This window comes from Ammodytes marinus (assembly GCF_949987685.1).
Source record: "Ammodytes marinus genome assembly, chromosome: 18".
Classification (NCBI taxonomy): Eukaryota; Metazoa; Chordata; class Actinopteri; order Uranoscopiformes; family Ammodytidae; genus Ammodytes; species Ammodytes marinus.
The window spans coordinates 14,664,353-14,676,512 of record NC_137222.1 but is presented as its reverse complement, the minus strand read 5'-3'; the positions used below and the strand labels follow the sequence as shown (position 1 = coordinate 14,676,512).

Genomic DNA, 12,160 nt, shown 5'->3' with positions numbered 1-12,160 from the left:
ATTGTTGCAGAAAGGCTTGTTTTTCATACACATTTGCTGCCCTGTAATGAGAGAGATGACCTGCAGCAAACAATCCATCTCTATTTTGTTTTAAACAACCTGTAGTTTGTCATTTCAGAAACAAAACAGTCTTTGAATAACTGCTAAGCCTTCAAACTGACAGATGAAAAAGAGACACACACACAAACAAAGTCTATTCATGTCACAATATGGGGTCCGTATACAACCCTCATGTTCAGCTCACGCAAAAATACTGATTTATAATCAAACAGCAACCAGACTAATCAATAACCATTGAGACAGGGTCAAGGTCAGAGGAGTTGTTTGGTTGACTACAGTATGCAACTCTCTCACACACACACACACACAGACATGCACACACATGCACACACACGCTCACACACACACACACACACACACACACACACACACACACTGATTAGCTGAAAAAGACGAACTTGTGCAGAGATCAATTTCTGTATCAAAACCTTGTCGCCGAAGGCAAAATCTGCACATTACATTTTCATTTACATTTCGAATGAATGTTTGAAATATATCATAAATAAGAGTAATGATTCAGATACATACATCAAACTGGCAGATCAAGAGCAACAAATAGAAAATGCTGAAACTCGTTTCGGAGAATTTTAGATCTAGAAGAGGCAGTTATTGGTTGTGGAGTGGAGAGCAAACTAACAGAGTATTACGTTTTACATATCTTTTCTAAGATGTAAAAATCTAAACAAACTACATGCATTGAGTCTTTTTTTCCCTTGTTTGTCCAGCTGAGCACCTGATGATGACCAACCATCCATCCCAGGAGTACAAACCACTATAACCGGCTCCTGTTGCGTGTGGAGGAGCAGTTACTCAATGCCGGGGATCTCACTGGATCACTGAGTTTCTCTCGCCACTACAGCAGACACGAGCCTCCCTGCAGAGAAACCTCATTTCGGCCACTTTTATCCTCGCCCTTTGTCTTTGTCAGTCACAACCCACAGTTCATGACCACAGGTGGGGGACAGAATTGGACCTGTGAAGCTGAACAACTCTTCACTGCTGTTTTACCAAAGTCGGTCAATCTCTTTGTTTAAAAAAATGGGGAAAACTGGAGAGCTCCAAACTCTGTTGTTGGCCTTTTCATTTGCCATTCATGCAACAAAAAAGGATGTTTATTTTTTTCCCTGTGTTGTCTCTGTACACAACATTTAGTGTCTCTGGATTGAATACAAATCTTCTGCTGCCACTTCCAACATTGTATATTTTCAGTTGTTGATGTTGAGAGCGATTACTTTTTCTGTTATTTTTTTTACCTACGTTCAACCAACACAATCTAAGTCCATGTTATGACATGTTTACAAAATGGATCGCTTTTAATAACAAATGTTGTGTTTACAGGATGCGAGCGCTTAACAGGTGGGTATGATGGCCTCCTGAACCACACTCGCAAACACACACATACAGATTTACATCTTAATCCTGGCAGTCAGCCCAGATCATCTCTACCCCAAAGGGTTAACCTCTTGATTCATTTTCAATCAGGACCACAGATTATCTAGCCTAACCCTGCTGGAGTGGACTCAATCTTGGGCCAAAGAGTGAAGTAGAGCAGGGATTTCTCCCAGGAGGAATCAATCACTTTGCCAAGCTCCTCAGAGCTAGCCTTCACTTGGACCACTAGACTCAGTCCTCTTTTTCTTGTCCAATCTCATTCTGGATGTGGCAGTGGGTCAGAAATGCGCCGAGTGAAAATCACTGACCTGACTGTAGGAACTTTAGTGGTGCAGTCAGCGAGTCAAGAGATTGGGAGAATTTCAGGTGGAGAGAGGCCATAAATCCTAATAAATCGTCAAAACAACAGCAGATGTTAAAGGGTTCAGCGTCTCTCTCTACCAACTCTTATTCACGTCATTTCAACAATGCTAGCAGAACAATATTAAGGTCACTGGTTCTGTTTGTTTCTGTGTGTGTGTGTGTGTGTGTGTGTGTGTGTGTGTGTGTGTGTGTGTGTGTGTGTGTGTGTGTGTGTGTGTGTGTGTGTGTGTGTGTGTGTGTGTGTGTGTGTGTGTGTGCATGCATGTTTGTGTTTGTGGATGGTAAGTCTGATGTGTGACAATAGCAAGGGGACTGACTGACTGACTGACTGACACACAGCGACATGTTTAACTACTGTATGTGGCCTAGGGATTAATACACATACGTATTTTAGCATTCCTCTCCATTTGCCCGCATCCATCTGCAGATTACTGCAGGGTTGTTTGCAGCATGATATCACTAAATCATGGGATTAGAGGGAAATTTGTCTTGCGTTTCGAACAAAACCATTAAGCTGAGTACAGACTGGAAACTCCAACCTCACTGCGGTGGCTTTACACTTCACTGATCTGAAGCATTCTGATAAAAACTATTTTACTCCACTCTTTGATGCGTGATCAAAAGGCAGCAAGTCGCAAACTCTGAAGCAGATCAAACCATGTTTCCGTGCGACAGGGCTGTTTTTATATTAAGTTCACTTCTACCCAAATGAGTCAGGAAGATTTCAGTTATTTGTTTTCCTGCTCCATTAAAGAGATGCATTATTCATGAAGTCAAATACCTAGAGAACCTTTTTGAAAATGTTAGTGGGATGTTGAGATATGAAAACCGGTGAATCATTTGCCAATTATTTCCCTGTATATGGAAGAGTGCTCTCCATAACTCCATAAGTTGAAGTAGACAGGAAAAAACATGTCAGTAATTGATGACGCCAGTGAAACTGGCAGACAACACAAGTCATGTTGGCGCTCAAGCATTTTACCGAATGGCCTTGATGGCAAGCCCCATCAGTATTTAAGTGCCTTAAGCAACCATTTAAATGCATGGAGCATACACTTCACAAAGATGCTCAAATATACTGTACATCATGATGATTCAACTTTCTATCAGTCTCTTTTTATGCTTCACAAGTTTCAGTGGCGATTACATTTTATGTGACTCCTCCTAAACTCTTGTCCTCTGCAAACTCAGCAACCATATTATGTTTTGGGGAAAATTACATTTTCAGCTAAACACCCTCTTGCTCTATTCAGGTGTTTGTGCCAAAAGGTGATGGTTGCATTCTACAATGTGTAGTTAACCTGGTGCAGTGTGGTATTAGTTGATTCTCAACCAAATACATTTACAGGGTATATCACTGTCATCTCTGACTATCAGACCCGCAATTTGGCTTTTTGAATATACTTACATATTTATAAAGCCAGCTCATGAATACTCGCGACTTGGCATGGACTCCCACTCAAAAGACTTTGAGGAAATTGAAATGATTGAAGACCTAACTTGGACTTGCACAACAATCCTGCAAAACTTCTCTGCAATTTATCTTCCAGAGGCCAGCGTAAAATGTAACACTAAATGGTATATCCATATATAAACTGAGGTTCATGGTCCAACTAGATTTGTTTAAATTCATGATGGAACAAGGAGCATAATCCACATAACCCTGTAAAACTGCAACCTCTTATCCAACTCGGCAAGAAAGCGATCAAGACTATTTCCTAAAATGATAAACAACCAAACAAGAATAGCATGATGATGATGATGTTAAAATAAGATTCAGATCTCTCACCTGAGAGTGAACGTTTCCAGGGTAGATGTGCTGGCCAGGAAGACATAGAAAGTTGCGACGTCTGTGGTCTTCAGGGGCTTGGAAGAAGTCTGGATAACCACGGCACCTCCCATTCTCAGTCGTAGAAAGGTGGGGTTCCCTGGTGGAGTCCTGAGCAGATTGACACTTCCTATCCTCCTCATGGGTGTCCCCCATCCCCCAGAGTCCCTTCCTCTTCCCACTCCTACACGTTGAAGGCTATCCTGTGGGGTACACTGTCCTGTCTGGTCCCTCCGACTTTGAAAGTATATCTCCACCATGTTCCCCTGGAGACCCTTAATTCCTTCCGTTCTCACCGATTCCCTGCTAGAGCTGCCCGATCGGCTGCTTGAGCTGAACCATACGGGTTCTGGCTTCAGCTGCGCCACACAGAATCCACCTGGAAACACCAGACACGCCCCACGGACTTCCCTGGTCTCCCAGAAGGCATAAGCCGTCACACAGTGAGCTCCGTCCTTTGCCTTGGCTCCGGCACCTTTTCTCCCATTATTTTCTTCAGACCCCATCTTTCTGTCTTGCCCAACAGCGATGTTACTTCCGGTGGGCATGTAAAAAAGAACTTTGACAGCAGGGGATGAGGAGCGGACCTGGCGGACCAGAATGACTGGCAGAATCCTGCGCCCACTGAGGATCTGGTCTGAAGGGATCGGGGCATCTACAGTCAGGGGGCCGTATGAAGCATTGACAGTGGGCTGGAGGAGCCCAGTGCTAGGACCAGTGATTAGAAAAGTCTGAGTCCAAGCCTTCAGGCTAGAGTTCCCTGATGGTTCTGGACTGTCCTGCCTCAGAAAGACGTGGTCCACATTGAGGACTTGAAATTTGACGGTGGGATAAACTGGAAATGGGCTGGAGGAGGTCCCAATGTCTTCAGCAACCTTCTGACTTTCAGCAACTGGTAGGGGAGAAGTTACACGGAAAGATTAGTGCAATAACTACCACTGCTTAAAATAAACTTTCGAGTTTCAAAACAGTTTTTAAAGGACATACTCCCACTTGGCCAGGCTAAAAGCTATAGTGGGTAACTTCTGTTGCCGCCAAGAGGAACTCTGAGTTATTACAACAACACTGTTGGCGCATCTAAGCCTTCGGTGATCAAGCATGGATTTTAAATCTTCTGCAATGCATCAAGGTTTTTTCTAAGCAGTTGAATGAACAACATTAACATTTCTTGGGTGTTTCTTGGGATTTATTTGAGCTCCCATGCCAGTGTTGGTGGGAGACACCCATATGGAAACGCTGCCATACTGAGAAATATAGAGAGTGTTTTGTAAAGCTGAATAAACTTGTTTAGCAATGGCTTGAATGTAACCAACAGTAATTTATATGTAAAAGGTATGGACGATAGCGCCATTGTAAAAGCCTCTCTTACAACTTTTGTGGGATGACTGTTTGTCCCAACAGGATGCTGTAGTTGACAGCTCCTGCTTCCTCCTGTCAAAGATGCTTGGTAATTTGCCATGCTCCATGTTGAATTGCTGCAGAATTAATGTGTACATTTGACGGTCCTTACCTCCTTTCCCCCCAAACGTCTTAGAAGTGATATATCATTATTTTATGATTTTCATCCACATTTCATGAATACATAAATGTAAATCAATTTTCTTTCAAAAGGCATATGATAGAAATACAGATGTCGGAGTTAATATAAAAAATGCAGTATTCAGAAAAGCCCACAGGAAACTGATTTATAGATTCAGGAGATCAGGCTTATGCTAGTTTTAGATGAATAGGCAAAAATAGATATTTGCCGGTAAGCAGAAAACCAAAAGTCAAATGGAACATAATGATCCAATTGGACACCAGCGTATAATATCCTGTTTGCTGTTGTAACTATGTTTACCTGGGACTACTACTCAGAACATATTTTTAATAATTACATTTGTTTGAATAGACTGACATTTTATGGAACTCATTTAATATGTTTCCTGTTGATACTGAAGTCTATCAATGAACAGACCTTTACAAACCCACAATGGATTTCTGTTTAATTAGGTAGACAGTTAGGCCCCAGGCCAGAGATCAACTAATTAGACTTTGGTGATGATCCAGATATGAGAATTCTGTTTTGAGAGGATTATTGGCCTTTAGCCATGACAGGAATTAAAAGTTGAAACATCATAATCAAGTGAATTGATTAGTAGTAGGATAAAGAAATAAGGTTGAAAAAGTATACCTTGACTCTAAGTTTAAGTTGGAAAATTATCCTTTGGCAGATGTTGATGTTTTTTAATTCAATCTTCAGTATTCTACACCAAGAGGCACCATTTATAGAGTATGCCTTGGATGTCTTTTTGGTCAAGGCATACTCGAGGTCTTTCACAATGGCACAAACATACAAATACAGTACAACTAACAACAATGCAGTGCTATGATGAAGTTACTACTTCTTCCTTCTCTTTTTCACGTGCTTCCTCTTTATCGTCATTGACAGTCGTCGCTGTAACAATTTGTGATGCTTCGAGTGCACAACTCAACAATATCACATTGCTTATGTCATTTTGTAAAAGTTTGTTTGCAAAATCCTGATATATTTGGCCTTAGGGTTTGAATACAATTTTCCCAAAAATTGGCAAAAAAAAATATGTCACACCCAGTATTTTTAGCTGTGACATATGATCTGAGGCTCTAAATGAGTCCACTGCTGATATACGCTGCGGAACATCAGTGAACACATTGTTTATTGATCAGATAATGCTTTGGTGAATCCTGGCATGATTCCCAAAAAAGTGCTTGGTTTGTGACATTTGGAAAAAAAATCAATTTACCATTATAAATGTTAGTTTAACCTCAGACGGGCTCACATCTGTGACTGAAAATTAACGCTGCCATGCATATTAATGCATCTCATACAGGGGCCATATCAAAGGCTGATCTCTATCACATCTAGACAGCAGTTAAGAACACGGCTGGCCAGCTGAGTCCTACACTGGCAGAAAACACAGCAGCCCCACATGTGTGTGTGTGATGAAAATGCATGAACAGATATAACGTGCAAATGTAAACCAGGGCAATCTCAGAAAGTAGTCTTTCTCATGATATCGGTATCACACTGAGGACAGACGGCTTAATGTGGATTCATTGCTCCAAATGCAGGTTATCTTTAAACAACCAGAGGAACAGCTGTGCAGCTCCGCTTCAGGCCTATTTAATCCCACAGATGAAGCTTCGCGATGATGCACACTGGAGAGCATGCTGCCACTTTCATTTAGGTAGAGGGACAATGAATTGGGCAGAGGGCATAATGTAAGTAGGAATAATAAACAAAATTCGGACAAAACAACCCTATGTCCTTAAAAAGTCACCTTAAAGACATGCCACAAAATGGCTTTTATAATTCCAAATTGAAAAATGTTTTAAGTGTTTCTTTATTTTTTTAAATCGCCCCCTCTTAATGTACACATCAACTGCATAGTTTTTAAGTGGGCCTAGTTAAATGTTATGCTACTTATAGACCTAGACAGCAGCATCCTGTCCATATGTTGTGCATATATACAGTAGGCCTATGCCATTATACCAGAATCCAAAACTTCAGTACGTATTTTGTATCCAATTTTTGTGTGTATAGTATAGATAATCAAAGTATCACATAAGGGTCTACTTCATTAAAGTTCCACTGTAAACACAGCTGTCGCCTTTAAGCTGCTTCCAACCCAGTTATATGTGAGGGGCATTTCTCCTGGCAGCACGCAATGAAGCAATCCAGACCGACAAAAAGAAAGAAAAAATCAGAGTGTCAGAGTCTGCCAACCCACTCATCAACAACATCATGTTCATACATCTCACCTTTAACAGCTGTCAGAACAGCCACGGCGAAAACTGTGAGCAACAAACGGTGGGGAAAGTTGAGCATCATTTCAGCAAAGTTGCCGGTTCCGTACATCAGGGACCGAGGTGGAAGCGTTGGTGACAGTTGGAAAGGAAGCGCTGGAAATTATGCATTAGCCTACATTGTCCTGGGGGTCTTAACGATGAAGTTGATGAAAAAAAAAATGTTGGTAAACTTTTATATATCCAAGTAACGCTTCGTCCCGTAGGAATAGCTTTTGGAGCGTGGTGGTCTCCTCCTTCGGTTTCTCTGAATGATGACAGGGATGTTTTTCTGTCCCGGCTGCAGCTGTAACGGCAGGACAGCAACAGCAACAGGCACTGCTGCCTATTTCCCATGATAGAAATCTGTCAACATGTGTGTCCGTCTGTCAGATTAGCGAGGCCCACGTGGGTAATCGCCGGGTAGGGAAAGAGCTACGAGGAAATTAAATGCACACAAGGTCAAGGGGATCAGTGGTTTCTCCACCAGTAATTTTAATGACGATTTGACAAATGAAGGCTATGCATCTGGGCTAAAGGGCGATTTTATATGCATGAACACAATCATGATGACGATTATGATGATTGTTTTTCTTTATTATTATTATTGGGCTATTATTAGTGGGCCCTGTTTTTTGTTAATAAGAAACAATAAAATAAATTCCATTCGACAAATTATTATATATTTTTTAATTTCTGTATCCTATTAGACAAGTTTGTAAATATGTAAAGTTCTTCCAAGGACTTCACAGATATTCACATTAAATTCATACAATTAAAGTTGTATTTATCTCCATGTTACTTGAGCTATTTTAATTATTATTTGTTTTTTTATCCTCGGCATTATGCAATGGGATCATGCTGTGTAAGTTTGAGCAGATGGATGAAGGCACTATATCTAGAGCCTTGTGACATCTACGTTTATGATGTATACGTTTGGCAACATGGTAGCCTACACAGCAGAACAGTCATACAGATTCCACTTAAGTCTTGTGTGAGTCCTGCTAACTAAAATACCTTCCTCACATGTGTCTATCGCAGGGACCCAAAAAAGAAAAGAAGACGTTCTTTTGTTTGTTATTTCTATGTTGCAGAAGGCCACACTTGATTTATTGACATTCTGGATAACGGTCATTTCTTTCTCTTTTGTATGTCTATCTTTTCTTTATACAGGTAAATCCCATTGAGACCAAAGACTCTTTTGCAAGGGAGACCTGTTTTCCTTTCCCACGTTACCATTCACACACCGATAACAGGCTAACTATCGACATTCACACGAGGCAAGGTGGGTGAAGTGTCTTGCCCAAGGACACAACAACTATGACACAGGTGGCAGGGCGGGGATGGAACCTCCAACCCTTTGATCATCGGCCGACCCGCTCTACCAACTGAGCCACAGTCACCCTATCTCTTCATCTACCTTGACCTACAATTCCACACACCAATTATAGTGAGCTACATCTACCATCAGTGTGTGTTCAAAGCCTGAAACTGAAATACCATGACCTCTTGTTGCAGTGTGCCCTAGTACAACCAGGGAGAGACGATAATGTGAGCAGTTACAGTAAGTAAGAGTGAGCCAGGGGTTTGCTCTTTGAGCCCTGTGGCATAGCCTCCACTCTGGTTCTGCCTTAAGACATTGAACAGTGCTGACTAAATCATATTCAGGGTACAGAACACGTATAGCAGGTTTTAATGAGCTTGGTTGGACCAGTCTTCACTTTTCTCCTCTCCATCCTCCCAACATACCCAGAAACATCTGTTTTCTCAAACAAATGTGCTATACTGGTAATATAATGTATTATGTCTGTCAACTTATCGCCACTGTGCCCTGTGCATCCATCTGTGGCTATTTTACTGCATAGTGGCAACAGTGCAGGGGTGACAGTGTTACAGTAAATGCAGGCTGAGGAGGCATCATTGGCAAATAATCATTTTCCCTCCTGACAGCAGAGGCTCATTCAACTATATATGTGCCTTAGCGAGACAGTTAGTGATCTTTAAATGCCAATAAAATGTAGAATGACTAATGGAGTCGGCATTATTTCAGAAGAGGAACTTGGTTTTGCTTGTACAAGTTGCTGGAGTGTTTACGGTGCCGGTTTTGCTAATACATCCAATTCTGAAGCCACTGATCTTTTTATTTTGTCTGTGGTTTTTGGCTGGATGGGCTTATTAATGCTGACAGCGGCAGAGGCCACCGACTATTGAGTCTGGGAACGTCTCCAGATCTGGGTTGTTGTTCCAGACAAACAACCTGCTGCTGATGCTATTAGAGATGACAGAGAGGTGGTCCGACCGAACGACGCACCATGATGTGTGACTGGCTGCAGTGCTGCATATAAAGCCTCTGCCAGGTGGCTCACAGGGTTTTGGAGGTCATTGGATGTGGGGCAACTTGGGTCAAGATCTAAATCCCTGTAGTACATGTTAATTTCTTTTAACAGGGAGCTGTGCCTCACTGAAACAGAAACAGATAAATAGAATTGCCCCAGAGACTAACCTAATGGTCAGAGCCAAAGTTTAGTGGGGAAATAGACCACTGACTCTTTTTGGCCACACTAGCAGGCGGGACTGGATGGCAATGTCAGCCACTGTTGGATGGATTGTCGTGAAATCTGGTGCAGATGTTCGTCCTTGGGATGAATTAATTGTCATCATTTTGGCAATCCCTTTAGTTTTCATCCAGCGCCATTATCAGGTCAAAATTATACCTTTGACATAAGGCTACACTCCCATTAACCTCAGCTGTACTCTTTGCCTGGTGCTATTTAGCCGAAATTAAGATGGTAAACAATGTAGAACCTGCTAAATCTGAGCATGTTTGCATTGTTATTGTGAGAATGTTAGCATGCTGACTTAAGCATTAAGCTCAATGCACAACATGTGCCAAAGTAAAGCCTCGCAGGGCTGCTGGCTTGAATGTAAATGCTTATTGTTGTTGGATCAGAACGAAGCCAGGCTATTTATTGCGAAATTCAAAATGCGACATTGGTTACTTTGCATACATGCACACATCTTGGGCTTAAGTTGAAATTTCAAAACATACAATGGAAATAACGCATACAGGAAACTAACACAAGGTGCATGCATTAGCCTACATTCGACTGTGTATGAACAAACCAGAACAGATAATATCAAATGTCTTCCTTTTTTACCTGGAAATTGACAACCATTTGAACTATGACCAGCCTTTGACTCTTCAGTGCACGCTGGGGTCATCATATGATTAGTATATATGTTGACCTTTACTGGCCTATTTTAATCCGGCTCGCCAATGGAAAATGAACTGCATCCTTGTTACAATTTAATAATCTGATTTTCTTAATTTTACATCAATCCATCAGACAAGGATTAGTTCCACTCTGTATAGTTTCACCCAATGAATGCTGCATATTCAAAGATTCACTCAAGAATATATATGCAAGACAATTGGAGTATGTAGAAAGTCCACATAGAGAGAAATGATTGCAAACTGCTCTTGTATTCTACTCTCCAGGGGAGTGCTGGAGTCCAGTCTCTGGAACATAAAGCTGCCCATTACACCTGTATGTAATAAGACTTAGCACTACAGCCTGCCAGGGGGGGCGGCCGGCCAACCAGCTAGCCAGCAAGTCTTTTCAACACTCGTGGTGGTGCTGGAGCTCTGAGGGGGCCTCTCCAGCCAAGTTTTTTCTTCTTCCCCTTCGCTGACATCAGCCCAACAGTCATGGCTGCCACAAACAAACATCAGTTCTCCACCCTCTGCAGGATCCCTTGAATGAGTTACTGGCCAGGTGGTATATCCTCCTCATGCCGGCAGCCTGCCCCCTCAGAGCACAGTGATGGACAGGTAAGATGCTTGCCTCAAACCACCTGCTGGGGAAACACATTAATGTTGGAGAGGAAGGATGGGCACAAAGGTGATGTGTGAAGCTATTCTGCAGTACTTTACAGTACACAGCTCCAGGCCATCAGCATAATGTCATGTTTTATTTGCTAATGTTTCCATAAGTGTTTGTGCAGGTATATGACTATAATGAATATGTCTAATTGTTATTTTAAGCATGCAAATACTTTATTTATATTGTTTGTTATGTATGTGGAAAGGCAAAGCAGGCAGCTGCTGCCCCAGGGCCCCAGGAACCTCAGGGGCCCCCAAAGGGTGCAGGTTCATCGCATGGCAATTCAGTTTGTAGTAATTAGATTGAGGTAATTTTGTGTTTGTTTTATTTAAATTGTATGCATTATTCAATCATTTGTTTTGGTATTTGCGCAATGTATCTCAGTGAGCAGTTTCCAGTGGTAATTAAGTCACTGCACATTGCCCCTCAACGTACGTGCTAGACCCGCTCACAGTGCAGATTTGCATTGATGAGGGAAAGATGTGTGGTGAAATGCTACTGGCAGTATTGTACTGTTTTCTTTGATGAGCCAATCATTCACGTCATAACCTTTAATATATCTTAGTTATTGACAAGTAAAATTGTAATGCTGATAACTAGGTTTTGACAGTACAATCACTGGATACCCATATCAAGTGTTGTCTAGTACTGTTGTGTTGCTTGAGACATAATAAAGTGACCAACCTGGAGGAAATAATGTGTGCGTGCGTATTATATTGTCTACCCACATAGTGTAAATAAAGGTCCACTGGGACTTTCTCATCTTAACCCAGGAACATCTGCTGCATATGCAACACCACAGCACAATATACACTGAGCAGCCAGT

At 41.7% G+C, this 12,160-nt stretch overlaps 1 protein-coding gene across 1 annotated transcript in view; it reads right to left on the bottom strand.

The window, feature by feature from the left end:
- The window catches only part of LOC307265549 (transmembrane protein 132D-like), a gene marked incomplete at both ends in the record, with an annotated part of 40,044 nt that extends 32,548 nt beyond the window's left edge, over positions 1-7,496 (bottom strand). Inside the window, 2 exons of the mRNA XM_080047306.1 lie at positions 3,605-4,535; positions 7,427-7,496. Coding sequence (XP_079903432.1) covers positions 3,605-4,535; positions 7,427-7,496 — 1,001 coding nt within the window. The remainder of the gene's footprint in view (positions 1-3,604; positions 4,536-7,426) is intronic.
- Positions 7,497-12,160: the final 4,664 nt, after the last annotated feature.